Below are 24802 nucleotides of genomic sequence, written 5' to 3'. Positions count from 1 at the left end.
AGTATGGCAAGGTACTTGACCAAGAATCACCTATATAAGTGCGAATTGTGGTCGCTTCATAAAAAATACTTATGAATCCAAAGTGGTGTCCAAGACCGCAATGGACACAAAACGTGAGAACGGATGAGGTCGAGGTGTTTAAGTGTTAACACCATTGTCTCGGTGCACGCCGTGGGGGATTAGTTCAAAGCATCGCGCTACTAAGCCGCCTGTGTATCCGATGGTGTCGACTATGGAGGGTTCAAAGTCAACAACTACCTATCCTTATGCTTATATACCTCTCGAGGGTTGAGCTTGTGTCTGCATGCATATGCATTTGGCTATTTCCACTCATGTGGGGGATTGTAAAAATCATGGATTAAATATGCCCGGTCAATGGTTTTGACCAAAGAATAAATGTGACGAGACATTTAATTTTGTGAAATTAAATGATATAGCGTCGTTCTACATTTTACGTAGATAAATGTAGTATATTCACTTTCTCTAATCCGATTTCCGGTGAGTGAGAAATAATGGATTAAAGTTGGGCATAATTAGCTTTTAATTAAAGCTTTAAGTGTGAGCTTAGGGAATAATTAACTAAGTGTTAATTATCCCACATTGGAGAAGTAACACATCTTTTAATGTGTTTAAATAAAGTGACTTTATGTTACTTAATAATTATAGTGGATTAAGATGGGTGAAAAGCCCACACGCGCGCGCCGCCGCCGCCGCCGCCCGCCCCGCCCGAGCCCGTGCGCGTGCTCGTGGGCTTGGGCGCGGGCCTCGGGCCCGAGCCCGAGCCCGATCTCGATCTCGATCTTGATCTTGATCTTGGACTTGGATCTTGGCAATTGGTCTTTGGGTGGTCTTTGGGCTTGGGGCTTGGCCCAAACTATTCTTTTTGGACCACCGCAGAGTCAGCAATCCAAGTGGCTTGACACGTCGTCAAGCGAGGCACAGTCACGGGTGCCACGTGAGAAATCCACTCGCTCCACACACGGATGGCACACTCCTGCCACACGCCTGTAACCGACGTCGGTTACGAATTGGCCATGATGAGCCTTCAATGGCTGGTTGACCCTGCATGGTGGCCTGGCCTATAAATAGGCTAGCCATACCACTGCATTAGGATACAACACATACAAGCATTCTCTGCATAAGCTCTTTCCCTCTCTCTGCATTGTCTTTCTGTCGAAGCTCTGCTCTCTCCTCCATCCAGTTCGCCGGAGCTCTAGTGATTGCGGTGCTGCATCAATAGAGACGTAGCCGTTTTACCTTTGGGGACGACACGCCAAACCGAAGAGCACTACCGGGGCGTATCTCGTCTTGCGGGAAGAGGCCTCCTCGACTCGGCTAAACTTAGTTCACGGTTCTTTGTTTCGAATTCTTACGTTGTAATTTCATTTAGTTCAGTTTCTCATTTTCTTTCTTTTGGGTTGTATTACGCCCGGTTTTGTTATCTCTTGTAATCACCAGAAACCAACATTATCTTCATTGCATGGTTTTGCAGCATAGAGGAGAAATGACTCTTATGTAGTTGTCAATTCATATATGACATGGAACTAATCTATTTAGGAAATGCTTGATTTAACATGAGTAAATCTTGGTTTACCTGTCCCACCGCAACATGGAATGGGAAGCTGTTACGAGCTCGACGGAAGCTCGAGTAACAGAGGAACACACTAACGTAGACTTGGCCGAGCCATATCTGACTCGGCCTTCTTCAGCAACAGAGACCGAAGGGGAGTCAGAGGAAGCCATTGGAGAATTGGAGGATCAGTCAGAGGAAGTCGCCAATCAGGCCTCGGAGAGGAAGTTGAGGCCGAGACGGGAAATCAAGCGGCCGGGACGCTACCAAGGCTTCGTCGCCAAGTAGCGACCCAGCTGCTCTACGAAAGGAGCGAATGAGCTGCTGTGGTCGTGCTTTAGTTTCTTTTGAATATTTTCTTTTATTTCTTTTATTCCCTTTTTATTGCTCTTTCTCCTTATTTCGAATTGTTATTGGGTCGAGCGTTTTATAAGCTCCGTTGGGTTTTCTTTGTTGGTTCTTTCCCGACCTATAGGATTAGGTCGAACCAACCCTAGGGTTTTAGTCTTATAAATAGGGTTTATTCATTGATTCCACGCTCAATTAATGAAGAATTATTTTGCCCACAAAACTTGTGCAATACTCTATTGAAACCTAATGCTGCCGACGGAGAGACTCCTCCGCGCCAGCTTCGTGATTCAGCCGCCGACCCCAACGTTCGGGATGCCGGATTTGTGTGTTGCGTACGTAGAAGGCAGAGAAGTCTTCGTTAAGGGAATTGTGCTCTTAACAGAAGCAGACCCGACAAATGATGCAGATAGTATTTGGACCACTTCTAGATTATGAGCTTTGTACTCTCCTCCCTAATGAACAATGCTAATTAGGTGTCATTTTAGGTTGTAATGCAAATTGTTATATAGAGATCCATGCTCACATTCGATATGGTTTAATCTTTAACTATACAGTCTTAGATATATCATTCCATTGTTTATTGAATAGCAATCTATTGCAAAGATGATATGCTTTATCTCTCCTGTTTGGCAAAGGAAGATAAATAAGGTCCTCACTTGAGGAATTTTGATGAAAGCTTCATCAGCCTAAGGCAATATTCTAGCTAGTTTCGGATTTTGATGTATAGACAGCCTTTTAAATTATATGGAGTATTGTTTATTATTCTCTCCATCTCCATCTGTGTAAGTAGTTCTTATGAAAGTTGAGGATTTCAAGATTCTGCATTATCAAATTAACTCTTTGTAGGTGCAACAACTTTTGTACTTGGATGGGTGGCTTCGCGTAGATTTTGGGATATTTCCGTCTAAAAGTTATCGTAACATGTGCTCGTACTACACGTACCCAAGAAACGGCAACATTAGTTGCAGTTCAAAGGAAACAACGATATGTATTTGCATAGCATGAAGGCGGCTACAAAAATATATCTTTGCATGTAAAATTCCGCACAAATGATTTAATTTCGCAATCTTATTAGTATATCTGATTCCATTGTTTATTGTTTAGTAGTAGCAATCTATTCCAAAGATGATATTATGTCAGTATGCCTTGAATCTGTATAGGATTATGTTTTCTAATTGGGATAGGATTATGTTTTCTAATTGGGATCTGTCTCATGTGTGCCTATTTTATATGGGAGTAGAGCACATAATTCTGTAATCTGAAATCTGTAGCCATAATTCGAAAACACTCTGAATAAAATCTGTTCTCCGTTTCTTGCCCGTGGACATAGCCAACAATGTTGGTGAACCACGTAAATCAGTGTCTTCTTTACGTTTCTGTTTATCTCGATTACGCAATTGCTCTATTCTGTCACAACAAACTGGTATCTAGAGCCTGGTTTTCGAACTAGGGTTTTGAATTGTGCATCTGTTAAGGTTTCTGTGTTAATCGATCAAGATGTCCGCTCTGAATGTGAAGGTCGACAAATTTACTGGGAAAAATAGTTTCGGTATATGGCAGATCAAGATGCGATCTTTGCTGAAGCAACAAGGGTTGTGGGAGCTGCTAACTGCAAAAGGAAAGGCGAAAAAGGCAGACGAGAAGGATGACGAGTGGGTAACCCTAGATGAAAAGGCTCACTCGACAATCATGTTGTGCCTGTCTGACGATGTTATCATCGAAGTCGCTGATCGGGAAACTGCGGCAACCCTCTGGATGAAGTTGGAGAGTCTATACATGACGAAGTCTCTAACCAATAAGTTTCTCCTGAAGCAATCCAAGCCCCTTGGCCTAGCGGTAAAGGGTGCTGGATACCGCGTCCATCCTGGAAGTCTCGAGTTCGAACCCTGGGTGGCGTAATTTGTCTTTCCTCCTTGTTATAGGAGTTGATTTGTAATTTCCTCCTTCATATATATGATATAAATATATGAAGTTAATTTAAAAAAAAAAAGTTTCTCCTGAAGCAACGTCTATTCCGATTACGCATGCAGGAAGGTACGCCCTTCGGGACCATCTGGAAAATTAGAACAAAATTTTGCTGGATTTGCGTAATGTTGAAGTTAAAGTAGAAGATGAGGATGCTGCTTTAATTCTGTTAGTTTCTTTGCCTGAGTCGTATGAGAATTTCGTTGAGTCTTTTATGACTGGGAAAGAAATTCTGTCTCTGGAAGATGTTCGATCTACTATCCACATCAGAGAAGATCGGCAACAGGAAGCTAGTTCAGCCACAGAAAGTCACGCGTCGGGATTATCTGCTACGGGTACGGGTCAGAAGAAATGTGGAAAGAAGAAGTCGAAATCAAAAGGGGGATCGAAAGGTTTCCAACCCGGCAACATCTGCAGATATTGTAAAGAACCAGGGCACTGGAAGTATGATTGTCCGAAAAGAAAAAGAAAGAGGGCAAGAAAGAGGATGCCAATGGTTTAGCAACTGTAGCAGAAGCTGATGACTCAGTTTCTGCAGTATGCCTGGCGCTGTTTGCAGATGACCAGCCACACAACAACGATGTGTGGATTTTTTACTCAGGAGCATCGTACCATCTGTGTCCGCACATGGAGTATTTCACCACTTTCGAGCAGATAGATGGAGACAATATTACCATGGCCAACAATGTTGTCTGCAAGGTGGTTGGCATTGACTCTATCAGAATAATGACGCATTATTGGGTGTTCTGCACCTTGAATGATGTCGGCATGTTCCACAGATGACCAAAAATCTGATATCTGTGAGTACCTTTGACAGTAAGGGATTCAGCTTCAAAGGTGAACGTGGAGTAATGCATATTATGAACGGTTCGAAGGTGGTTCTGACAGCCTTGAAACGGGGTACCTTGTATATTCTGAAAGGTTCCATCGTGACAGGCTCTGCTGATATTGCATCATCCGAGATTCCGGCCGAGAGTATGACAAAGCTATGGCATATGAGGCTTGGTCACATGGGGGAACGAGGGATGCAAATTCTGTCAAAGCGTGATTTTCTCTCTGGGCATAAAGTGAAGAATCTAGATTTCTGCGAACATTGTGTTTTTGGGAAGCTTCATCGCAACAAGTTCCCAAAGAAGGTTGTTCATCGGACCAAGGGGACGCTCGACTACATTCACATGGATTGTTGGGGTCCATCACGTGTTGAATCTATTGTAGATCACAAGTATTTTGTGTTGATGATTGATGACTACTCGATGATGACTTGGGTGTTGATGATGAAGCATAAAGGTGACGCTTTCAAGAAGTTCAAACAGTGGAAAACCTTGGTGGAAAATCAGACAGGGAAGAAGATCAAACGACTGAGAACTGATAATGGTTTGGAATTCTGCTCGTCTGAGTTCAATGAGTTTTGTAAGAACGAGGGGCTTGTTCGCCACCACACTATTAGACATACACCGCAGCAGAATGGTGTGGCAGAACGCATGAATCAGACACTGTTGGAAAGAGCGCGATGTATTCTTTTCCTGGCTGGGTTGACTATAAAGTTTTGGGCAGAAACAGTAAACACGGCGTGTTACCTGATCAACCGTGGACCTCACACTGACATTGACTCCAAGACACCTTATGAGGTATGGTCTGATACACCTGCAGATTACTCGTTGCTGAGAGTTTTTGGAAGTACTGTTTACTATCATGTGAGTGAGGGTAAATTGGAACCAAGAGCTAAGAAGGGTGTATTTGTTGGTTATGGAGAAGGAGTTTGATGAGAATTCTATGCTTAACTCAGTTGTGAAGTTTGTCGGTACAGAGGATTCTGGTAGTGTTGATAAACAGGTGGAGCTGCAAGTCACTGACGATCAGAGTGAATCACAACCCCAAGGTGGAGATGATCAACACACTACTGCTGAAACTACTGGTTCTGATATCCATCTGGAGGCTCGTCCAAGAAGCATTGCTATTGACAGAGCTAGGAGGACATGTGTGAAGCCTCCACAGAAGTACGGTTTTGAGGACATGTTGGCATATGCACTATAGGTTGCCAGTGAGGTGGAAGATGAACCATCCACTGCAGAACCATCCACATACAAGGAAGTTGTTTCGGGTAGTGAGCGTGCTAAATGGCTAGCTGCAATAGGAGAGAAGATGGAACCATTGTGGAAGAATCTGACTTGGGAGCTGCTCAAACGACCTAAGGGAGGAAGATTGTAACTTGCAAATGGATATTCAAGAAGGAAGGGACCACAACAGATGATGGTGTAAGATACAAAGCTCGGCTAGTTGCAAGAGGGTTCATGCAGAAGGAGGGGGTTGACTATAATGAGATATTCTCACCAGTGGTTAGACACACTTCCATCAGAGTGTTACTTGTGATAGTTGCACATTATGATTTTGAGCTTGAGCAACTAGATGTGAAGAGAACTTTCCTACACGGACTGCTCGAGGAGGATATATACATGACTCAGCCGGAGGGATTTGTGGTTCTGGGCAAGGAGGATTATGTTTGTAAGCTGAAGAAGTCCTTATATGGACTAACGCAGTCTCCGAAGCAATAATATAAGAGATTTGACAGCTACATGATCCAGCTGGGATACAGCAGGAGTCCGTATGATTATTGTGTATATCACAACAAAGCTAATGATGGTTCCATGGTCTATCTTGTTCTGTATGTGGATGTATGCTTATAGCTGCAAAGTCGAAGTCTGAAGTTCAGACGTTGAAAGCTCACCTCAGTGCTGAGTTTTTGATATGAAGGATTTGGGTGCTGCAAAGAAAATTTTAGGCATGGAGATATCTAGAGATAGAACAAAGAAGAAGCTTTCCCTGTCACAGAAGAGCTACATTGAGAAGATCTTGTCAAGATTTGGCATGTGTACATCAAAGGCTATTGATACTCCAAGTGCCATAAACATTCAAATGTCATCTGACCAGACACTAAAATCTGAAGTTGATGAGGAGTACATGTCTCGAGTTCCGTACTCAAATGCTGTTTGGAGTCTGATGTATGCTATGGTCTGCACTAGGCCAGACATAGCACATGTTGTTAGTGTTGTCAGCAGGTTCATGGGTAGCCTGGAAATGAGCACTGACAGGCTGTAAAGAGGATCTTTCGTTACTTGAGAGGTACGTCTGATGTTGGTCTCGTTTATGGAGGCGATACTCGTTGTTCTGTGATTGGTTATTCTGATTCTGATTATGCTGGAGATGTTGACGGTAGAAGATCTATAACTGGCTATGTTTTCACTCTTGGTGGTTCCGTTGTTAGTTGGAAGACAACTTTGTAGGCTGCAGTTACTTTATCTACAACTGAAGCAGAGTATATGACATTTACTGAAGTTGCTAAAGAGGGAATATGGCTTAAAAGGCTAGTTGGTGATCTTGGTCTACATCAAGAGGAAGTTGTTTTCTGTGATAGTCAGAGCGCTATTTGTTTAACCAAGGATCAGGTCCATTATGAGAGGACCAAACATATTGATGTGAGGTATCATTTTCTGAAGAATGAGAAGAGAATTGAGGTGAAGAAAGTAGGTACTACTGATAATCCTGCTGATATGTTCACCAAGCCGGTCCTGCAGAGCAAGTTTCAACATTGTTTGGACTTGCTTAACGTCATGAGCTATTAATTGCCCAAGGAGGGCAAATCTGAGGCAAGGAAGGAGAAGTCTGTTCGTCTGACATTGTAATGATGCGTCTGCAAGAGAGAATTCAAGTCAAGGTGGAGATTTGTTAGTATGCCTTAATCTGTATAGAATTATGTTTCCTAATTGGGATAAGATTATGTTTCTTAGGCCCAGTCTGTCTCATGTGTGCCTATTTATATGGGAGTAGAGCACATAATTCTGAAATCTAAAATCTATAGCCATAATCTGAAAACACTCTGAATAAAATCTATTTTCCGTTTCCTGCCCGTGGACGTAGCAAACAACGTTGGTGAACCACGTAAATCTGTGTCTTCTTTACGTTTCTGTTTATATCGATTACATAATTGCTCTATTCTGTCACAACATTATCGTTGAGGATAGCAGGAAGGCTATTTTCTTAGATAAAGGCGGCAACAAAATTATATTTCTGGATGTTAACTACGGTATATAGTATATGATCATACTTATGTAATGGATACTGAATCAAATCTCAGTTTTGAAGGAACCCCTAAAATTTTAGTACTGTCTGATTTTCTAGGGTCTTTGTAGCTATAGTTTTGAATTTGCAGCATTTGCCCCAATGAATGCAACAGATGACTCTGATATGAATCGCAGAGTCTCAAGGAATAGCACCTAAAAAATGTGTGTTCATATTCTGTCTGTAATCTTCATTAATCATCGGGATCAGATATTGATAGTTAAATCGATTGTTCATCTTTGGTTTAGAATGGATAGGAAGGGAAAACTGCACCTACCTCCAACCAAGGCCAATTAAGGCCGACAGCGTTGCGGATATGATGCGCTCTAATCGGATATTTTTAGTGAGGAAAACGTATAAGGTGAAGGAAAAGTGGTCCGGTCCCATGAATATCTGACTCAACTTGTATTAATCAAGTTTCGATCTAGCCTATCCAACAAGCCCAAACCCCTACCCAAGCTTCCCAATTTTGGTTCATTGGATGACTATGTTTGCATTCACGGTCAAGATTGTGTTCCGGGTGCAGGGCTGGTGGTCTTATGAATATACTAATGATGTTGTTCAATTAGGAGTTAAGCCACTTGCTGTTCATGTTGGTGTTGGGACTGCCAGTTGTTTATGTATGTACTCCCAATTTATATTTACCTCAACTTGCACCTTGCATTAGAAGCCACCTTTAAAATCAAATTATTCCGACCACCTTTCTATTTTTGTTTGTCTCAATCAAGATCTTAATTACCACTTTCTAATTTTAAAAATAACATCATCTCTCCTCTCTTCTAATTAAAATATTTAACTACTTTTCCTCTTAACTCTATTCCATCTAATAACGCTTCCTTAAAACCCCGTGCCACTCAAGAATGTGACCATCTTGATGGCATAAACTTGCATATGAACTCAACACATATAATACTATTCAATATATATATATATATATATATATATATATATATATATATATATATATATATATATATATATATATATATATATATAATATTGGGTCGTCTTACTAGAATTAGATCAGCTTCTTATATGAGAAATAAGATCAATTATGATGTATTGCATTACAAAATAAATGGTGAAGATATAAAGTTAATAACATCAAAAAATTTAAGAAGAGTATGCAATTAATTTTATTTTTTTTTTGAATGTACATGCATGTATAAGGAGCACAGACATCACCTTGAAAAAATAAATAAAAGTAAAAGAAAAATTAATAGGTGTTTGTATCAAATTAATAGGAGTATTATTAATTGGTAAGATATTAGTACTACTATAGTTTAGAAGGCCAAATTATCAAAGAATATATAGGTGTTGGGCTTATTTTGAAACATAAATTTTATGTGGAGCCCAACTATTATCCAAAGTCCAATTAATAATAAAAGTAAAAATAAAATTTGGAGTATTATTTTCCTTCCCCATCGGTTTTTTTCATACTCGGCCGTCTGTGTTCGCCGCCCACCTCTGTTCCCTTTCTTCCCTCTTTTCTCGACACTCTGAAATACTGCCACATCTCCTTCTCATTTTCTGCACGAGCCAGTTTCCCGATGCTCTCTCTGGCCAGAAGAATCCAAGCCACCCACCGGTTCCTCCAGATTGCGGCGGCGCAGCAGCTCCGCCTTGCTCGAACTGAATCCGGCAACGACCGGCCACCCCGTAGCCGTCGGCGGTCGTCCAAGTTCTCTCCGTCGGCGATGTTGAGGAAAGCCGAGGATAAGTCGGAGTGGTGGGTGGTGGACGGTGAAATGCACGAAATTGGGGAAAATGTGCCGCTGCGAGAGCGCTTTGTGATCCCTAGGGATAATATTCCTAATAAGCGCCGGAAGCAGCTCCGAGAGCAGTTCATGCGACGCACTCGCCTCGTCCTCAAGGAATCGGTTTGTTTCTCTATTTAAATTTTCGCTATTTTGTCCTTTTCATTTATTGGTGAATCATTTATTGTTGTCAAATGCTAAATTTAGGGGGGAACAGAGGGAAAAATTGTGAAATTGAGGGAGAATAGAGGGGAAATTGTGGGATTGAAAAGTTTAGAGTTAGATTTTTGATTTGGTAATGATCATAATTTAAAGGATTGCTGTGGGTTAAACTTAAGCTACATTTGTTTTTATTGCAATGGAAAGGAGCATGAACCTTGGTGCAAAAGATACATGGAACTATATAACGAGCTCAGAGAAAATTGGGAGAGGTTGTATTGGGATGATGGCTATTCTAAGAAACTTGCTGAGGATCATGCTAATTATGACTCACCCGATGATGATGATGATGAAGATTTCAATCCTTACAGGTTTGGTGCATTTCTTTGATTAATGTACCATGTCATCACTTGTCTTACGTGGTTTGAACTATCATTATGAGGAACTCTATATTGATTATTGAACAATGTATCTCAGGACAGTTCATGTTAATCTGTTCATGATTTTGTGCTACTTTCATTGCTTTTTTAATTTTCATCATTTTCATTTTCTTGGACGAATGACTTTAGAAAAGAATATATATGGGTGTAATGATTATCTCTCTTTTTTTGCAGGAATAGACAGCCCCAAGCAGATCAAATCAAGGTAATTGTCTATAAACTACTTGTTTTTTCAATTCTATTTTGTGTGAATTGCAATCTGCATACTCATGGATTCATCGGTTTTATTCAATTTTTATGAAGACTAATCTTTTGGCAGGAATTCATGTACTTGTAACTTTCGCATGCCCTTGCTTTCTAGTAATACCCTGTCCTTAACTTATGTGTGTCTCCATTCCACTATTTCCTCATCTGTCATGAGATAATGCTCACATGGAAGTTTGTAATTGTATTAGCTGGTATCTTATTCAATAAATAATAGCTAGCTTTATTATTATCTGTGTAAGTTTTGCCCTGTGCATTCTGGTGGCTCTAGAGTGATACATTAAGATGTTTTATAAGCCTCCTTTTGTAACATTTCAACTCGACATTTACCATTTTAGCTGCAGGTTCAATTTGTGGGGAGAAACAAGGAAAGCGACACCTGGGAAAAAGCTAGCCAAATCCGTGACAAATTTGAATATGATAGAGAGAGAAGAATGAGAGAAAAAGGTCAGTTGACTTGGTTATACCTTAATTGCTTTTTATTGGTACATGCTTGGTTTTGCATCTGATCCGATATGTTACAGCTAAAGAATTGGTTAATTTTAATTCTGTACCAATGAACAATTAAACTGATATTCATTTAGATTTTATTTCTGGTTACTGGATTCACAAAACTTGGAATGCTTATTGGTGCTTTGGCATCTAGCTCCTGCCATCATTTCTTTTTCCCTTTAGTCAACTCCGGTATGATCATAGTTATGTAATGGAGACTGTATCAAATCTCAGTTTTGAAGGCACACCTAAAATTTTAGTACTGTCTGATTTCCCAGGGTCTTTATATTATACAGTATTATATTAATAGTTTTGAATTTGCAGCATTTGCCCCAATGAATGCAACGGATGACTCTGATATGAATCGCACAGTCTCAAGGAATGAGCCCTTTGACATCAGAAGATACATTTCTGAATCCGAGGAAGAGTGACTGACAGAATGAAGGATTTTATTCTGGAAATACTGATACCCTTTGCTGTACGGTGATAAATTATTGCCCTTCAAGTAGCAGTTTCCTGGTGCAAGATGATCATGCTTCACCAATGAAAGAGATGTTCATTTCTACAAGTTTGGATCTTGATTATGAGAGAAGATCTGCCTGGGTATCAAAAATGGCATTGTATGATAATTTCAACCTATAAGTTCTTAACTTGCAATTCTCCTAGGATCGAGGTTGCTCATGTGAATTCATGATGTGAGAGTACATGAGGATATGCCTCTTGTGTAAGTTTTTTTTTGTAGGCAGATGCTATGCTTACGCTTTTGAGCTTAGAAAAATGTGACTTCTTTTTTTCAAGCATTTTCAGAGCATCAATTGGAAAACTTACTTTATGCTATGTACTTCATATATTTGATGCCCCTTAAATGACTATTTAAATTTAAGGGGCATCATTATGTTATGCCCCGTTGTTTTCATATTCAGACATACAAATGCAAACGGAAGTATCCCATTTGAGCTCACCAAACATATCTTAATAATTTAAAGCCCAAAACGTTAACAATATTTGAGTACTCGACTAATTAGTTGTAAAGGTTAAGAGAGTTAATGAGAAAAATCTATTCAGTTATTTTTACTACTATAAAATAAGATCATTTTACAATTTTCATTTGATACATTTTGTGTGATAGTTTTTGTTCCCTAATAGTTTAATAGTACTATAAATTTGATCCTAATGTATTCACGTTGATGCAATTATTATCTGAAACTCAACATATCCTCCTACTCCTACCTAAATAGGAGTATTTTATTATTATTATTATTATTATTATTATTATTATTATTATTATTATTACTATAATACTATTATTGCATTTTTACTGAAGTGATAATAATAATTTAAATTATATTGCATCTTCATTTTGAAATTTTGAGTGAGTAAAAGGCGAGGCCGGCGCCAATACTGTAATCCGTTGCCCACACTTCATCATCTGGAGCAATATCGGAGACTAGATCTCCGGCGGATCTGAACCAGGAACTGCCATTTTCCGACGGGGAGATGAGCGGCGCTCGCCTCTGTGGCTTGTTGTCGGAATTGGGCTACGGAGGAGGTCCCGGTTCGTTGGACCCGGACAGCTTCGAATGGCCCTTCCAGTACGACGACGTTCGCCCCATTCTCGACTGGCTCTGCTCCAGCCTCCGCCCCTCCAATGTCCTCTCTCCCTCCGAACTCTCTCAGTAACCACTCCTCTCTCATCTTCATCAATTTCACATTTTGCCTTGTGCTACTGCCTCACTCACGTAGCGAAATTGATGGAGAAAATATGGGTTTCTGCATAGTTTTGTTCGTTTTATTTATTTGGATTATATTGTGGCTGGTGTCTTCTTCGATTATGCTAAAAATTGGGAGGAAGAATGACGTTGATTTCTCGTTTTTTAAAGTTAGGTTATTCTCTCTATTCGGCTGATTTGGCTCTCTTTGGGTCCAACGGTGAGAATTGGATGAATTACCACTGGTCGTACTGACATAGCTGGCTGTTTGATTTCGTGTTTATGGTTCCCAATTCCCCCAATATGTTGTCTTTCACAGTAGATAATCGAATCTTAACTTTTGTAGACACCTTGCACTCTTGATCTGGTGACTAATATGGCATTTTGACACCGTGAGCAAGTACTGTGGATGTTTGATGAAATACCGAAACACAAAAAACTGAAACTAAATTATTGAGAATGTAAAGCCTTTCAATATGCAACGCTAGTGTGTTTTCATTTTCTATTTTGTTTGGCGTAGTTACTCATGTTGCCACGTGCCACTATGCTTTTTTATGTTTGGTGCTTCTTATTTTTCTCGTTCACCTATCTATGCTAAGATAGAAGCGCTCTTGATCTTGCTAACTATCGCGTTCGATTTGCCTGTAGATATGAGCAGTTTCTGCAAGATGGGAAGCTTTTGGAGGTATTTTATTTTTTAAAGCTTTTGGGTACTCCTTTTCAGCTTAGACTCTGCAGTTGAAGATATTGATTTCTTTGATACATCAGTCACTCTAAGCTCAAGCTCATATGTTTTACTTGTAATTAGGGAGAAGATTTGGACTTTGCTTTTGACAGTATTTCAGCATTTTCAGCCAGGAGAGACAACCAAGAGGCTGTCTTTGGAACTGAAGAAGGACTGAAAGAAATTCGGTACGCATTATGTTTTGCACTTCTGTCAATATCTTTATTCCGAATTTAAAATCATTATAAAGTCAGTAATAGTCGTTGTGCATAATACTACTACTAGTTAATAACAGCATGAGTATAGTAAGAAAAACTAGTTTTTTTCTTCACAAGAACAACATGCTCTCACTATCAAAAAAGCCTTCGAAAGCTATAATTAGTTCTATCCATTTCGACGGGATCAATGCATATGTCTTTCCTTCATTTGATTTGTAGTCTTATTTTGAAATCCATGATCTTGTAAAAGTGAGAAGAAAGCCAAGATTCTGAGTTTGTGATTTTCTTTAATACCTATTACGTAAGAAACCTGTATGTTTATCCTCCCACACTTCTGTTCCTCATACTGTCATACATATCCTTTTTTATTCAGTGATGCCACTGTAGCAGCAAAAGCTGAAGCTCTGGAGTTACAAAAGCAGCTTCGGCATCTGCAATTTCAGAATGATACGCTCACAGGGCAGGCTTCGTCATTAATTCAAGGGAGAAGAGCAAGAGTTGCTGCAACATCCAATGCCAATGGACAACTAACTACCATTGATGATAGCCTTTCAGCAAGAAATTTAGAGGTATGCTAGTATATATCAACTTTCCAGCCCTCATAGTCTTAATATGAATTTTGTGGCCTCTTCTCTTGTTATAATAAAGTTCCAGGTGATGATATTAAATTGCATGTCTGCATCTATTGTCTTTGATACTACTACATTGCTCCACATGCTGCACTTTCATTTTAACTGTATACAAGTTTATTTGGTTTGTAAAACTACTCAAATATGCCTAGACAGGCAGTAGTGCTTGAAATAGGTGTAGTTTTCTTATGTGATGATTATTGATGTATTCTCATGTGAGATACTTAAGAATTATGGAAATAGATTTGAATTATTAGAATGTCCAAAAGAATTAAACAGGCGTAGTTTCTTTTAGATTCCAACTCGCCAAAGAAATAAATCTTGGAGGGTATATGCTATCAAGTTTGGAAGTTGATCTAAAATATCACCAGGTGGCTTTTTGGGACAAATTATGCATGTAGTGCTTAACCAAAGAAAAATACTCCTATAGAAGAGGGACTGCATTTGTGCTACATTCAAGTTGACAGTAGGACAAAATCTTGAAGGTGATAGTTGTAGTTCACTAGTTCCTCTTTATCATCACACATGTTTGAACCCAAAACAATTGCCTTGCTGAATTCATTGGTAAGATCAGTTTGTGCAAAGAAACCCCTGCATTATTTTAAATTTTGTAACGTCGTGGTCATTGTGATACATTTCCGACCTTACAGAAATTCATGTGACCATATCATACTTGTCATTTTAATTATTTTCCCTTGGTCATAGATGAATGCAGTTCTTGGACGATTAGCTTCTACTGCTGAGGAGTTGGCACATTATCATTCAGGGGATGGTAATATTTTTCCTTATTTCTTTGATATTACAAGCAAGAATATTTTTTATTATAATTTTTTTGTATGGATGCACAGTTTTAGGTAGAAAATTGTAAATCGTTATTTTTTTAATAGCATTTATACTATAAGTAAAGACGCATAGTTTCAGTGCTCTGAAACAATTAATTAAGGGGTTGTAATTCTTTAGATGGGGAAATAAAAACTCGGGATCGTTTCTCTTATAAGTGATGTACTTGGTATTTTTATTCGAGGTATAGTAATCGAGTAAATAGAAAAGAAACTCACTGTAAGATTCATCAAGATGATGACTATCTGACTAAGAGAAAAAAATTATATCAAGTTGTTTGACTTCAGCAGTTCAACCATGTCTTCCATGTGCCTGTTTAATGTTCTTTTGGCATGCAGATGATGGAATCTACTTGACATATGCTGATTTCCACTCATACTTGCTTGCGGATGCTGCCTGCATGAAGGAACTAAATCAATGGTTTTCAAAGCAACTGGACACGGTATAGAAGACGCTCCCCCTTTTCCTAATTATTCTATATTGACCTCTAGTTCTTTTGAGGTTTGGTGCCTGTTTATCTAGATATTGAAAGGATAGTTAAACTGGTTTCATACATCTGAATGGAGGGGTCATGTGTTTCCAATAGGGCCCTTACAGGTTAGTGGCCGAGGAGGGGTCTAAATGCTCATGGGTTAGTCTCAATGAGATCTCCAATGTCATGGTTAGAGGTATATCTTTCCAATCCCACTTTTCTCTCTCCTCTATTGATTCTCTGTCATTCACATGACGGAGTGTGTGCAATAGTGTAAGTGCAATCGGGGCTATTTGTGTGTTTTTATATATTGGGTTTGTGCCTTCCTTTTCCTATGTTCTTGATCATCTGTCTTGAATAAATTCATTGATCCCGAATGAAACAGAAAGAAAAGAAAAAAACTACAAGTCTACAAGAATCAATATTGGATGGTTGAATTATAACTTCATTCATGTTTGCTTCATATCTCAGTCTGATTATGATAAGTGCATTCTGGAAACATGCACAAACCTCAAATGTCTAAATTCGTATGTTCATTGATCATATGTGTGCCACAGCCTTTGATTTTTTGTTTGATTCATGTTGTAGACTCTGAAAACACACAGCATCAACGCCTTACTGAGTTGCAGCGGCTCCGGTCCATGTAGGTATCCTTAATTGTCTAAGTAATTTCAAATTATTTTCAAATTTTAGCTTTTAACAGGTAAATTCTGAAATAGGATTTCCCACATTAATGATTCTTTTGTTGAGCTGTAATGAATAGGGTCTCCTGAGTACTTATCGCTGTTAGTTTGTGCCAGATTTGGGACAAGTGAAAGACAATGGGTGGAAGCTCAAGTTGAGAATGCTAAGCAGCAAGCCTTCCTCGTGACACTTAAAACTCAAGTAACATCAGATGAAGCACATATCCATCTTGACCTTCATTCTCTTAGGTAGTAGTTTACCTCCTCAAAAAAAAAAATTCTTTATATTGTTTGAGTGATCTATGAAGAATAAGATATTCTTTGTTCGTAGAGATAATTCTACTTGACATATTGTGCAATCTACTGTTTGATTGTTTTTATCTTCTTTTTAAAATGTAGACATGTTTCCAATTATAGAGGATTTTAAGACAGAAAAAATAATTATAGATTAAATCCATTATTTTTTATGATGTAAAATGTTTAGAAAGCACACTCTTTTTGCCTCTTGAAAGAAGTGTGTGACTTCATGTAATTTGCTAATTCGGATATGATATGCGTGGACTCTGTTATAATTGCACATGTTCACAGATGTGATTCTTGCTTCAAGCTTGTCGATACATATTTCTTATTTTGTTAAGTTAGTTTTTTTTGGTTCCTTGTGTTATATATTTGATATGTTTTATCATGGTTAATATACCGAGTAGGAGAAAGCATGCTGAGCTGACTGGAGAACTATCAACTTTGTATCGCAAAGAAGAGAAGTTATTATCTGAGGTTTGGCAACAGCTGGAATTTTGTCATAATGGTTTCTCCTGAACAGTCCCACTCTACATTGCAGCTCAAATGCTATTTATACTCTTGCACAGAAGATTGGGTTCTAGCCCTTTTTATTTCAATTTTTTTCTGCTTAGCAATAGCATTTTGAGTATGATTTTTTTCGACCTACTCATCAATAAGAGATTGTGGTATGCACCCTAGGTCTTTGTTAGGAGTAAAGGCGATCATTGTCAGTCCTGAATGTCATCTTCTCATTGTTGATTTTATCTCATTATTGCAACCTATCTATTCTCCAGACAATTCCTGATCTTTGCTGGGAGCTTGCTCAGCTGCAGGACACATATATTTTGCAAGGTATGTTTGTGTCCTGATTGCTTATTTTTCTGTTGATAATCCATTTCACATAATCAGGATCCTCACTTTGTTGTGCTTCTAGTGTTAAAACGACAAGTTTCTTGCTTTGTGTAGGGGACTATGATTTAAAAGTCATGCGTCAGGAATTTTATATAAATCAACAAAAAGGGGTATTTACCACTTACCTACCTTATTATATTTTCTCATTTTGCATGAATAACATTCAGTTGACGAGTAAACTATGTTCACTCCGTGCTAAAGAGTAATTGCTTTTTTAATCACACCGGATTAATCTTGACTACATTTCTTAAAGCATGTATTCTGAAAATACTTATAGATATAAATGACCTCTTCACCTTTTTACCTTCTGCAGTTCATAAATCATTTGATGAATCAGCTATCTCGACATCAATTTTTGAAATTAGCCTGTCAAATGGAAAAGAAGACTATGCTTGGTGCTTATTCCTTGCTGAAGGTAGTCGAATCAGAACTGCAAGGATACCTGTCAGCAAGTGAAGGCAGAGTGGTAAGGATGCACCTAAGATAATTTAGGCCAATTATCTGACCTATGATATTGGCAATCTGGCTCACATTCTCTATTCTCTGTTTTGTGTCCCTTGTACTCATTGCTAATACTTTATGCACTTTGTGCGTATGTTATATCCTCTTTCAAGGGTCGTTGCATGGCACTGGTTCAAGCTGCCTCTGATTTACCCGAACAAGGAGCTGTTGATGACCGTGACACTTTTCTCCATGGTGTTAGAGATCTTCTGAGCATCTATTCAAGTGAGATGTCTTAAAAGGCATATTGGTTGTTTCTGAATAAAATTATTGAATTATATATCATGCAAATTCGTGAATCCACAGATGCTCAAGCTGGTTTGTCAACGTATGTGTCCGTGCCTGGCATTGTACAGCAATTATCCAACCTTCACTCGGAGCTGATGACTCTGCAATCTGACCTGGAATATACCCTTCCCGAGGACAGGAATAGATGTATTAATGAACTGTAAGTTATTAGCATGTGGAAGTCATGGTGCCATATCATTTATGCATGACTACTATCATACCATTTCGCTCATGGAAATCGAGCACTGGAAATATTTGTAAAGCACCATGTTGAAAGTTTCCTAATCGTCCTAAAAAGGTCTTTGGTGTTTGAGTCATATAAGAAGACAATCATAATCTTTACTGTGTATGTTGTTTCAGGTGTACCCTTGTTCAAAGTTTGCAGCAGTTATTGTTTGCATCATCTACGACGGCTCAACCTATATTGACTCCCTGGGTACGCGCTACTGCTAATATTTGCCATTTTAAATCGACTGTTCTCTTGATACTTACGATGATGTATGTTTGGTAGACTCTAATGAAGGAGCTGGATGAGATGGGAAAAATCAATGCAAAGCTCTCAGCTGCAGTTGAAGATGTCACCCTCGAACACTGCAAGAAGAATGAGGTACGATCTGCCTACACCCAATCCTAAACTTTTCCAAACCGATTCTTGGAGTTATATATGATAGTGTTAGTGAATCCCAACATCTTCGACTCAATGCAGATCGTTAAACATCATTCACAAGAGATTGCTGTTCAGAGGCGAGTATTCGTTGATTTCTTCTGCAACCCAGAACGTTTGAGGAACCAGGTCAAGGAACTGACTGCTCGAGTCAGGGCGTTGCAGGCGTCGTAATCCAACGTACAGAATACTCTTTGTATGTATATAATATCATCATCTCTTCTCTGAAGAAAAATGATGCATTCATTTCATTTCTACCAAAATGGAAGTGCTTGTATTTCAGCTACAGATAATTAGCATTTGATTTTGTGCTACGCTTGGTTTTTAATGTAAAACCGTTTGCTTCTTTTAAGTACAGGTTATGATGTCGTTGTGCGATTTATTTTGATTAGTTATGCGAATGTGAATTCTCTTAAATTTGAAATTGTCAATTTTTTTCTCCTTTTAAATTTGAAGTGAAATATTAATACTAATATTCTCATATATAATTTGCTTTTCAAAGAAAAATAATACTCCTACTCCACATTATTTAGCAGAACTCAATAGTGACTTAGTGAGATTGAGATAAAGAAGTTTAAGAGATTGAGATATAATTGGCATAATTACTAAAACTTTAAATAGAATTGATAAATCGAACTACTAAAACTTGAAATAGAATTGATAATTTTTATTTTTATTTTGATTTGAAACTCTTCTAAATTTAAACAAATTACAACACATTTATAATATTTTCCAAACCCGATCAGATATAATTTCCTCATTTCGAAATCATGAGTTGCTGAGAAGACAGTAATTTTAGATCGGTTTTGCTCGTCTCTTTCCCTCTACAATTCTCTCTGCATATCTTTCCCCGGCGGTGAATCAATGAAACGAATTGTGAGGTTTTTACTTGCTTAAATTAATTTCCTTTTGCTGGACTTTTCGTTTCAAGTTATTTGGTTTCAGTTCATTTTGTTCTAGACTCATTGTGCCCGGTGTATGAAAATCTAATTGAAAAAAACTCTTAATTATGATCCAGGATCACGTTACAGCATGTTAATTGACCTTATCATACTATAACACTGTTCTTCTCTTGTTTTCGCGCTTGGGATTCGTCTGCAGATCACCTAGATTTCTTATATGATGCTGGATTAATTTCTTCACAATTGATTCCTGCTTGTACTGTTTCTATTCGTGAGTCGTATTGATGCTGGTGATGGATGCATTTTCCCCCTAATTTGAGGAAAACATATCCTATATTATAGTATCTACCTTTGAGAAACCGATTATTTGAAATCTAGTTTAATTTTGTCATTTGTAGGCTTGTTTCTTTGTGCGATTCTAGATTCCGTGGATCATGGCTACTGAGAGGAAATTGATATACCATGAGAGGCAAAGACTGCAATTCTGCTTATTGCACACCCTCAACAATCTCTTCCAGGTATCCCTACCTCAAAACCCATGGCTGCTTCTACTTTCATAGTTCCCCTAAAACAATTCGTCTACTTGGTGTGTTTAGTCGAATGTTTTTATCGTTGGGAGCTAAGTAGTATAACGTACGACTACGTATCGCAGTATGCTGTCAGACTAAATTTTACTATAACTGGATGCAAAATATGGATTTTGTATGTGTTTAGATAAATTTGTGTGCCCTGAATATGAATGACTACCACATTAGTAATTTGTTGGTCTGTTGTTATACTCGTCTTGCTTAGTTGTATCTGAACCCTTTGGAATGATTAATTTTGTAATGGAGTTTGTGATTTGTGGTTTAGGAGAAGGATGCATTTTCAAGAGCGGCATTGAATGCCATTGCTCGAAGACTTGACCTTCAGGATCCGAACCAGTCATCATGGACTCCATTGTCAGTTGTTTTTAAGTCTCATCACAATGTGGTTACAGGGAACTATGATGTCAATGTACTGATTGCCGCACTTGAAGAAAGGGGTAAGACGGTAAAATGGCATGATCGGAGATGTGGGGCATCCACAATTGGTCTTGATGATAAATTGTTTGGCATCGTGCTCAATGTTCCGGTCAAAAGGTATGGCGGCCTATGGAAAGGCAGGCATTGGATTGCCTTGAGAAGAGTTGATAGTGCTTGGTACAATCTGGATAGTGATTTTTCCTCTCCCTATCAATTCAAGAATACTGAAGAAATAACTGAACTCATGGATGGTGTGATTTCAACTGGAGGCGAGATTTTGCTTGTCATGAATGGCGAAGACTGAGATTAAAGGAACAACAAAGGAGTTTTGTTTTCGTCCTATGCCTTTTGGCAGCCTATTCGACGCAGCATAAGGCTCTTCGTGTGACTAACTCTTTTGAACTTGAGAAGTTTAAGGCGTTAATAAGTTCGACATGGAAAGAGTTTTGTTTTTTGTTTTGTGTCATTCCTATTCCTAAGCTGTCTCAAGGCTTTGCAAGCTTCAATTGTGCAGCTGCTTTCTGGTATGTTCGTTGATCTTGAACTTAAACCAAAGGCATTAACTGTTGTATATTCTGCTTTCTTGCATTAGATATCTCGCTTTCAAATCGAATCTGCATCTATATACTTTTGATAAATGCTCTGTTTGTAAGTACGCTTTCACCTATGCTTACATTTAATTTCATGTTTCAGATTGTGTATTTATACAATGTTTCAAAAAGGGTGCTGTGTTGTTAATTTTTTATGCCTCACTTTTTCTGACATTACATTTATCTTTGTTTTTTAGAGTGTTTTCTTCCTCTGCAAATCTTCTTTTCAGCAAGAATGCGACTTGACATGCTAGCATTTGAGATTGATGTTATTTACGTAATACTAATATTGGCAACTCATCCTTGAAGATAATCATACAAAATAATTGAGTTGCTTAAAAATGAAATGACACAACAAAAATAGCAAATTGTTCGCCGCAAGATGAAACAGTGTAGCCTTCAAAAACAAATAAACGACGAAACAGTGTAAAACAGCCGATTGAAGAAAGAGAGAAAGATAATGATGGTGTAGAATGATTACAATGATAACTTGCAGTTTAAATTCTCAAAATAAGCCTAAAGCAATATGACCACATATTCTACTCGTTAAAAAGGCGACAAAAAAGAGAAGCAATTAACACCAAGATTAAGAGTGGGTATCATTATCATCATATCATTATCACTATCAGGATAAGATAATGATTTTAAAAGCAAAATAAACTAGCACTAAATTTAAAAATTCATACTACTTTCCCCCATAATTCTTGTATTTACCAAAACCTATGAATCTCTTAATTAACGCAGGGTCGCAGGCACCTGAAGAAACCCCATCTTTTTTTCTGCACAATGCAAAATTTCATCAGAGCTCAAAACAAGAGAAATTGAATATTCAAACAAAAATGTAAAGAGACCGCTGCATATTCTGTGTATATACGCAGTTGAAATAGACAAAATTCATGATGTTATTCGAAAGGTGAGAGACGTGATAATTGCTAGATTCCAACGACGTACTTTTCTTTGGAAACTTTGCAATTAACTTTATTCGTATGAGGAAGTTACTGCCAAATGTATTTTCTAGTAGGAGTACCAAATATTATTACTCTGGGATTGATAGATCTTTGCTTTTTGAAATAAACACCTCGCACTCATTCACATTTGTAGAAAAATGGAAGGAAATTTCGGAAAAAAAAGCCAAGGATTGTTTACCTTTTTGGCTTGTTGACGGGGGAGGTGAGGAGAGATCTTATACAGATCTTCATCAACAGCTTTCGGAGCTTGTCTCCGAGGGGCAGGGCTCGGCGAGGAACTCAGATCGCAGTCGCATTCCGCCCACGCATCTTTCTGATTCTTCCCCTCTCTCTCTCTAGGATACACTGCCTTCCCCTGCACCTCACAATTAACCGATTCAGTCACTCAAATCGAATACCTCACATCGGAATTAGAGATTAGGAGATGAATTAGGGGTGGAGAAGGAGCTTACACGGCGGCGAGGAACAACGATGACGGCAGGAGTGAGGACTTCATTGTCGTACAAATCGCCGGCGACGTAGAGATCGCGGTCCTCGGAGTAGCTGTAGCGGAGGAGAGAGGCTTGGCGCGCAGATTCGAAGCACTGAGTGAAGGGGAGATCGTCGTTGTGGCAATCCCAGCTGCCGAAGGGGGGGACGTGGCTCCTCCAGTAGAAATCCTGCAGTGAGAAGAGAGTGACATTGTCAATTTGTAGAGGAAAAAGTGAAGGAGGCGGTTGGGGTTTACTACTACTACTACTACCTCCATGGAAATTGGTTGTTGATTTGCAGAGAAGATAGAATATGCGTGAGAATGATGTGAGAGACTTTTAGGAATGAGCTTTTCAGTGGCGCATGCTTTGTCCAGTATTTAAAGGGAGGGAATGAAAGAGAAAAACACTAGTTATGGGGCCCACCTGGTTTTGTATGGGGATGCCCACAGTTCCGGAACCGGCGGTTACGGTTCGGAACCGCCGGTTCCAGTTTCGGAAATTGTCGAACCGGAACCAAACCGCGAGGGTGTTTCACGGTTCCGGTTTCGGTTCCAAAACCGACGGTTACGGTTTCGGTTCGGAACCGTCGGTTTTCTGACGGTTTGTACGGTTTTTCGCTTCGTAAAATTTGGAACCGGAACCGGGCCGCAGTTCAAAATATGGCAGTTCTGGTTCAAGAAAAAAGTCACGGTTCCAGTTCGGAACCGGGAACCGGCGGTTACGGTTCCATGGTTAACCGTCGGAACCGAAAACCTTGGGCATCCGGGCGTCCTTTTCCTTTTTTTTTCTTTTTCTTTTGTTTTTTTATGTTTATAAATAGTCACTCTACCAATTTCCTCTAAAAAATTGGTCAAAGCTATGACGTGAAAAAATACAATTCTTATAATTTAGGAGTATTTGGTATGAATCTGAATTTTTTGTGTTGTGATAGTTGGGAATTGCGATGGTGCAAATACACAATCACAAAATCATACTCCAATAAATTAAACAAGATTGTAAGCCGAATTGTTGACGGAACTAGATACTTCTCGTTAGATTGAAGAAATATGTTAGCAGTTAATTTTACATGCTCATACGACAATATTTCACTTGTTATTAGTGGTCCAGATCTTGAGATAGGTCGTCGTTTCGATATAAATTTTTGCATTTATTGTCATATCCTGAGATATAAAATCTGAAATTACACAAATATTACATCTGTTTTTTTAGAAAGTCGTTGGAATGAACATAGACCTGCGGTATCGACGTATCTCGATCACTAACGTAGAGTGGGGGGTGCGACCACTTGGGGTGAGGTGTTTGGCAATGAATTGGTGTGGGCAGTGGGAAGTGTGTGTTAAGTAAAAGCAAGGAAAAAGTATAGGAAAAAGCTTGAGGGAAAATTGAAAAGAAGAGAATGAATTAAAATGTCGATGAAGGGATAGAGAAACAGATAATGAGATTGATCTTGAGTTTGAACATAATAATTTTATCACTGTTTAACTGCCTTAAGCTTCTTCCCTATCACTACATTCATTTGAACTCATCTCAAAAACCATTAACTTAATTATCTATATATTGTCAACATATAAAAAATCCCTTCCTCCTACATGACCTAATGATGCAGCCATCTTAATATATTGACGGTTTCGATTTTCATTTGGTTTAAAATCGGCAATTCTTATTTATTTTCATGGTTCAATAATATTAGAATTAGAATCAATCGTCAGAGCATGTAATTCATACTATAAAGTTATTGTCAAATTGAACATGGCAAATATTTTGGTATAAAAAACGATGGGTCATTTAAACTATCAAAAATGATGAGACGAGATTAGAAGAAACGAGAATAT

At 38.6% G+C, this 24802-nt stretch overlaps 4 protein-coding genes across 5 annotated transcripts; 3 read left to right on the top strand and 1 right to left on the bottom strand.

Moving 5' to 3' along the window:
- The first annotated feature begins 9434 nt into the window (after nucleotides 1-9434).
- Nucleotides 9435-11951, top strand: LOC121785307. The gene is made up of 5 exons (XM_042183694.1): nucleotides 9435-9882; nucleotides 10126-10289; nucleotides 10533-10563; nucleotides 10961-11069; nucleotides 11439-11951. Exons 1-5 carry the CDS (start codon nucleotides 9553-9555, stop codon nucleotides 11543-11545), a joined length of 741 nt encoding a protein of 246 aa, XP_042039628.1. The 5' UTR covers nucleotides 9435-9552; the 3' UTR covers nucleotides 11546-11951.
- Nucleotides 11952-12478: 527 nt separating this feature from the next.
- Nucleotides 12479-19385, top strand: LOC121783519 (AUGMIN subunit 3-like). Its single transcript, XM_042181611.1, has 18 exons — nucleotides 12479-12790; nucleotides 13472-13508; nucleotides 13632-13735; nucleotides 14139-14334; nucleotides 15100-15166; nucleotides 15573-15676; nucleotides 15821-15902; nucleotides 16295-16349; nucleotides 16507-16638; nucleotides 17094-17163; nucleotides 17463-17520; nucleotides 17635-17690; nucleotides 17894-18046; nucleotides 18195-18306; nucleotides 18388-18529; nucleotides 18730-18805; nucleotides 18881-18976; nucleotides 19076-19385. The coding sequence occupies exons 1-18, from the start codon at nucleotides 12612-12614 to the stop codon at nucleotides 19205-19207; spliced, it is 1851 nt and encodes a 616-aa protein (XP_042037545.1). The 5' UTR covers nucleotides 12479-12611; the 3' UTR covers nucleotides 19208-19385.
- Nucleotides 19386-19747: 362 nt separating this feature from the next.
- On the top strand, nucleotides 19748-21660 carry LOC121783461 (josephin-like protein). 2 transcript variants are annotated; one of them, XM_042181536.1, is made up of 3 exons: nucleotides 19748-19914; nucleotides 20334-20453; nucleotides 20788-21660. In XM_042181536.1, exons 2-3 carry the CDS (start codon nucleotides 20370-20372, stop codon nucleotides 21241-21243), a joined length of 540 nt encoding a protein of 179 aa, XP_042037470.1. In that variant the 5' UTR covers nucleotides 19748-19914; nucleotides 20334-20369; the 3' UTR covers nucleotides 21244-21660. The 2 variants fall into 2 exon arrangements, with proteins under 2 accessions (XP_042037470.1, XP_042037469.1); XM_042181535.1 differs by having other exon boundaries at nucleotides 19750-19909.
- Nucleotides 21661-21968: 308 nt separating this feature from the next.
- On the bottom strand, nucleotides 21969-23317 carry LOC121783673. The gene is made up of 4 exons (XM_042181822.1): nucleotides 23240-23317; nucleotides 22950-23156; nucleotides 22676-22852; nucleotides 21969-22308 (listed from the first exon to the last, which is right to left on the bottom strand). Exons 1-4 carry the CDS (start codon nucleotides 23243-23245, stop codon nucleotides 22261-22263), a joined length of 438 nt encoding a protein of 145 aa, XP_042037756.1. The 5' UTR covers nucleotides 23246-23317; the 3' UTR covers nucleotides 21969-22260.
- Between the last annotated feature and the right edge of the window lie 1485 nt (nucleotides 23318-24802).

Source organism: Salvia splendens, chromosome 21 (assembly GCF_004379255.2).
Source record: "Salvia splendens isolate huo1 chromosome 21, SspV2, whole genome shotgun sequence".
Taxonomy (NCBI): domain Eukaryota; kingdom Viridiplantae; phylum Streptophyta; class Magnoliopsida; order Lamiales; family Lamiaceae; genus Salvia; species Salvia splendens.
This window is presented reverse-complemented; position numbering and strand designations above follow the sequence as displayed.

Coding starts and splice junctions, on each gene's coding strand:
- LOC121785307 (XM_042183694.1), top strand. CDS start 9,553: ATGCTCTCTCTGGCCAGAAGAATCCAAGCCACCCACCGGTTCCTCCAG. Junction 9,883..10,125: donor GCCTCGTCCTCAAGGAATCG/GTTTGTTTCTCT, acceptor TGCAATGGAAAG/GAGCATGAACCTTGGTGCAA. Junction 11,070..11,438: donor GAGAAGAATGAGAGAAAAAG/GTCAGTTGACTT, acceptor TTGAATTTGCAG/CATTTGCCCCAATGAATGCA.
- LOC121783519 (XM_042181611.1), top strand. CDS start 12,612: ATGAGCGGCGCTCGCCTCTGTGGCTTGTTGTCGGAATTGGGCTACGGA. Junction 17,691..17,893: donor ATATAAATCAACAAAAAGGG/GTATTTACCACT, acceptor TACCTTCTGCAG/TTCATAAATCATTTGATGAA. Junction 18,530..18,729: donor AATAGATGTATTAATGAACT/GTAAGTTATTAG, acceptor ATGTTGTTTCAG/GTGTACCCTTGTTCAAAGTT.
- LOC121783461 (XM_042181536.1), top strand. CDS start 20,370: ATGGCTACTGAGAGGAAATTGATATACCATGAGAGGCAAAGACTGCAA. Junction 20,454..20,787: donor CCCTCAACAATCTCTTCCAG/GTATCCCTACCT, acceptor TTTGTGGTTTAG/GAGAAGGATGCATTTTCAAG.
- LOC121783673 (XM_042181822.1), bottom strand. Junction 22,853..22,949: donor TCGTTGTTCCTCGCCGCCGT/GTAAGCTCCTTC, acceptor TGTGAGGTGCAG/GGGAAGGCAGTGTATCCTAG. Junction 22,309..22,675: donor CCCGTCAACAAGCCAAAAAG/GTAAACAATCCT, acceptor TGCATTGTGCAG/AAAAAAAGATGGGGTTTCTT.